Source organism: Solanum verrucosum, unplaced genomic scaffold (assembly GCF_900185275.1).
Source record: "Solanum verrucosum unplaced genomic scaffold, falcon-dt-bn FXZP01000279.1, whole genome shotgun sequence".
In the NCBI taxonomy this organism is placed as follows: Eukaryota; Viridiplantae; Streptophyta; class Magnoliopsida; order Solanales; family Solanaceae; genus Solanum; species Solanum verrucosum.
The window spans coordinates 768,317-773,241 of record NW_026020289.1 but is presented as its reverse complement, the minus strand read 5'-3'; the positions used below and the strand labels follow the sequence as shown (position 1 = coordinate 773,241).

The following is a 4,925-nucleotide window of genomic DNA, read 5'->3' as shown; positions in this document are numbered from 1 at the left end:
TACTCAAGCCAAAACTCACACTTGGAAAATTTGACATACAACTCTCTATCTCTGAGAGTTTGAAGAACTACTTTGAGATGACTATCATGATCGTCCTCATTCTTCGAATATAATAACCGGCCAATTTATACCTTTTTTTATTACACTCATTTTATTATCAAGCTTGAAATTAAGAATACTCATAGTAAGAAAAATAATAATCAAACAAGCAATAAATCATCAAAAGGATACTTCCTACATAAACTCAAAATAACATAATACAATATTGTCATATATACTATTATTGACATTAAAAACATTGTAATGTTATTCAAGACTCTAGACAAAAAAAAATAAAAATGATTCAATAATATCTCATTATTCGGAAAAAAATCCCATAATAAATAGGAATCAAGATCTAGCTCTTAATCTTCAAAGAAACCGAGTTGATACCAAAGCATTACTTATTTATTTGTTATGTAGTTTCACACACAAGTTTGATACTGAATATCCCTCTTCTATGAATCAAAATAAGAAAAAATAAAAAGAGTCAAAAAAATTAATGGTTGATCAATGGAGAACAATTTATCTTGAAGAATCACTTGCATTTGAAAGCAGTTTTGATCTTATAAATTGTATGAGAGATGATGTCATTTGCGTCTATGATTGACTTCTCTGGAAGATCTGTTGTGGAAAGATTGTCGACAAACATTTGAAACATGATAGTCACCAGTGATCCACTACAAAATTCATTGTTATTTCCATCGTTGTTATTATTTGCATAATAATCTTGAGATAAATCAGGAACTATTGAAATTCCATTGGGCAAGAGTTCCACACAAGAAGAGTCCCCCCCTTTCATCACTGTGTTCATTTTTGAAGAATCAACTATTGAATAGACTAAAAGAGAACTTGTTGCATCCGTGCAAGTATCTTGAAAGATCAACATGTTATTTTGATTAGCAATGATGCCATCCCCCTACATTTTCAAATCAAAAGAAAATCTTATTAATAAATCACAATAAGATAAAAGAACAAACTATGTGATGTTTCTAAAAAAAGTGATACTCACATTAGCACACAACAGAGAGATGCAACTCTTAAGATTTTGACCCTTAGTAATATGGATAATATTTTTCATGGGACCACTACAGGATAAGATATCCCATTGGATCCTCATATTTTTATTAGTGAAGAATTCAAACAAACATTGTGGTTTTATTGGTAATTGAATTGTCTTTGTGGCACTTAAAACCACACCGATGGGTTCACCAGGGTCACTAATATTCTTCCTCATCATCAAATTTGCATCTTTTTCATTTTCTATTTGAATTGTTTTCCACTTGTGAGAGGTTGCACAAATTCCCGCACAAAAATTACGAGTCATGCGTTGAGCCAATATTCCCATACTTATCTCACCCTTTGAATCAACTGCCCAAAATAAAAATTTATCAAAATTAAATTTTTTAATTGGTATTCAAATGTGTAAGGACTTGGCGCAATAATAAAATATTCATGATTACCTGTGAAATTGACAAATGACGCCATCACTCTCAAGAACTCAGATTGCCTTTGCAAAGAGGACATCCACCTTTGTGCGCCGAATCCTAGACCGGCTCTGATCAAAGGGCGATACAAATGATGAACAAATATTTCATCATATTCCATATGCTCAATCCAAATAACCTGAAAATATTATAACAATATTAAGCCACTAAATAAAAAAAATCAACTTGCAAAAGATTTATGATGGTGTTAAAAATAAATATGATAGCATGGAGCGTGCACAATTTTTTGTCTTACTTGTTGGCCTGACACAAGATCTAAAATGTAGAGAAACATTGTAGGCAATTTTTTGCAAAAGAAAGTAACATATTTGTGTATCTAAATGTATTAATTCAAACAAACCTGAAAGCCAACATAACAAATTAAATTTAACAATGAGAGCTTCATTATGAGGTTAAAAGATTAAGCATTAAAACAATTCTTTTTAAAGAGGATAGAATATACTCCACCCAATTTTAAAATAATTGGAGTTATCAATGCTAGAAGAAAACCAACCTTTTCATTTTGAATAAAATAAAGTATAAGGAAGATAAGGTAATAAAAAATAGAATTACTATATGTTGATCATGAAAAATAATGCATAGAACATATAACCCAATTAATAATGTTTGGGATTACAATCATCTGCCATAGAGGTGGAAGAAATATACTTCGGTATGTAGCTTACATATCAAACATGAAAAATATAGAAGTTTTACCTTCATTTATAGATCATAAATTTATGATTAAAAGATAAAAAATATGCTCAATAATCTCATTTCTAATTAAAAGTAGACTAATTATGAAAACACAAAATATATAGTTATGAAATTAGATAATAGTATAATTTCACGAATATATCGCTTATATATTAATGATGATAATATTGAAGTTTTACCTTCATTCATAGATTATAAATTTATAATTAAAAGATATAGAATATTCTCAATGATCTCATTTCTAATTAAAATTTTATTAATTAAGAAAACACAAAATATATAGCTATGAATTCGATGATAGTGCAATTTCATGAATTGTAAAAACATCTTAAAACATAAAATACAAACATAAGGTTCAGAATTAAGATACAACTTTCAATGGACTCAGCTGACTCTATATAAAAAACTGTCAAGCAAAAATAAAAGCTAGAAGCAAATGTCAAGAGAATCAGTTTTAAAAAAACCTCAATATAGAATGAACAAGCAATCCAATCAGTAAAATAACTTAAAATTTTGAAGACCTATATGGGACGCAAATGATAAAACAATTTAAGTTGAATTACCTTACAGTAATCATTAGGCATATCTTGAATAATGCAACCAGAAGGGAGCCTTCGACATTTTTCAATTTTATATTGTTGCGAACCTTCTTTGATTGTGTCGACAGACACATCCACAATAATCCAAGTACCTTCAACATGTTTTTGACAAAAACGTAGAAATTGTATTTCACGGACAGGAACCACATTTGAAATAATTTGTAATTCAGTTTCAATCTGCAAATTAATACTTTCAAGCTATTAGCGCAAAAAATAATCTAAAAATTAGGTATGTAATTTCCATCGAAATAATGAGTAAGAAATAATACCAATAACAGAGTACCGCTCTTGCTTTCACCTATGCCAGTAGAAATAACATCAAAAGTATTGACTTTACCAATAATGCATGGAAACACCTCTACCCATTGACTCTGCATATAAAAAAGACAATGATTATAAAAAAAATTAGAAAATAACAGGTAAACATACTCTTATGTTTATGACTTCAAAGTTAAACTTAATTGTTAAAAAAAATATGTAACAGTTAGTTAAAGCACCATTAATTAAACAAATATGTTAAATATTATAAAAGTAAGAATAATACTAAACATAAAAGAAGAAGAAAAAGAAGCAATATTGTTTCACACCAAATAGGGGTATAAGTGGTTAACAATGGAAAGTTCTTAACGAATTTACGCGAGAAGAAATTGGGATGAAAAACCAACGTACCTCATTCATCAACATCTCTACCAATGTCAGACTGTTGCCAGCCACTATACCAGATGACCTTGTGGCTTCTGTTGTGAAATGGCTAGGTTTTATGCCAGTAATTGGAATAAAAGATCTAGCATATTCTTCCATATTTAATATTTCCCCACCTCCATCCAAGCTTCTAACCCAAAAAAGTTCATCACTCATTGCCAACTTAAGCAACTCATTCAAGGCAGCCAAAGCGAGATTTAGTAACATTGATTTATCAAGTGTTAAATCTTTGTTAACTAAGTTTGTGGGTGGAGGACTTGTTAGATATTTTCCAAAATCAACCTCGTTTAATGATAAACCATCCACAACATTTACATCACTAATTTCATCTCTTTCCGTAAGTAATTCTAACCCAAAATTTTCCATCATGGAAGTTAATGATCCCTCTAAGAATGTAGAAGGCCCCAAGAAATTGTCTGCATGGATAGCAATCCTTGCAAGTTCATTTTTCAGGCGAGCATGCTCATTCAATATTTCCTTCTCATCAATATTTTCGTTCCTTATAGTATCTTTATTACGACAGGGATCACAAATTGAATTTTCCATGAGTTCCTTCATTGCAGCATACTCTAAGCAAAGTTTTCCATTTTCTTGTTGCAACATTTTCTTATCATGTCGTTCCAATTGCGTCTGAATAAACAACATAATTCACTTTCATAAGTGTTACACAAAAATTTACACAAGGTTAAAATGAATGAAGAAAAAGAAGACATATGACCATCACCTTCGATATGGATCTTTTATTTTGGAACCAAAATTGCACTTGTTTTTTGCCCACGGAAAATTTTGTTGCGAGTTCTAGTCTTGTTTTTTCGTCAGGATATGAATTTTCTTTGAATACACTAATACCAAAAGGAAAATAAATTGAAAAAAATGTTAATCATCATCACCATATTAATATATGTAAAGCAATTTGGAATGATACACGTACGCTTCAAGCTCTTGAATTTGATTGACACTGTATTTATGCCTCTTTGATGAAATACCATGTGGAGAATTCAATTCATCTCCAGATGCACCACCATCTCTATTGTTAGTAACAAAGGTGTCCTCATTTTGATCCTCTTTAGGTCCTCTTATCATAAGATTAACCAAACTTTCTCTTCTCTCAGTTGTATCATTATGATCGTCCATTGTTGACTTCTGCACTAATTTATGATGTATCAATTCAATCGAATATCACATGTGACAATAGAAATACCAATATTTATACACTTTTTAGATTGATAAAAGTTATAAAAAATCAAAATTAAATGATTTTTGAGATATCCCAAAGAGACCTCAAATATCTTTAATTAAGGTAAAATAAAATAAAATAATCCACTGATCTTATTAAACCTATATGCCTAAATTTTGTAGAATATATTAGATAGCACAAAGT

The 4,925-nt window shown here is 29.9% G+C and overlaps 1 protein-coding gene across 1 annotated transcript; it reads right to left on the bottom strand.

The window, feature by feature from the left end:
* Positions 1-577: 577 nt before the first annotated feature.
* On the bottom strand, positions 578-4,678 carry LOC125834378 (homeobox-leucine zipper protein ANTHOCYANINLESS 2-like). Its single transcript, XM_049513528.1, has 8 exons — positions 4,476-4,678; positions 4,269-4,386; positions 3,512-4,174; positions 3,112-3,213; positions 2,807-3,019; positions 1,503-1,665; positions 1,052-1,410; positions 578-958 (listed from the first exon to the last, which is right to left on the bottom strand). The coding sequence occupies exons 1-8, from the start codon at positions 4,676-4,678 to the stop codon at positions 578-580; spliced, it is 2,202 nt and encodes a 733-aa protein (XP_049369485.1).
* Positions 4,679-4,925: the final 247 nt, after the last annotated feature.

Coding starts and splice junctions, on each gene's coding strand:
- LOC125834378 (XM_049513528.1), bottom strand. CDS start 4,678: ATGGACGATCATAATGATACAACTGAGAGAAGAGAAAGTTTGGTTAAT. Junction 3,020..3,111: donor AGAGCGGTACTCTGTTATTG/GTATTATTTCTT, acceptor ATTAATTTGCAG/ATTGAAACTGAATTACAAAT. Junction 959..1,051: donor TCTCTCTGTTGTGTGCTAAT/GTGAGTATCACT, acceptor TTGAAAATGTAG/GGGGATGGCATCATTGCTAA.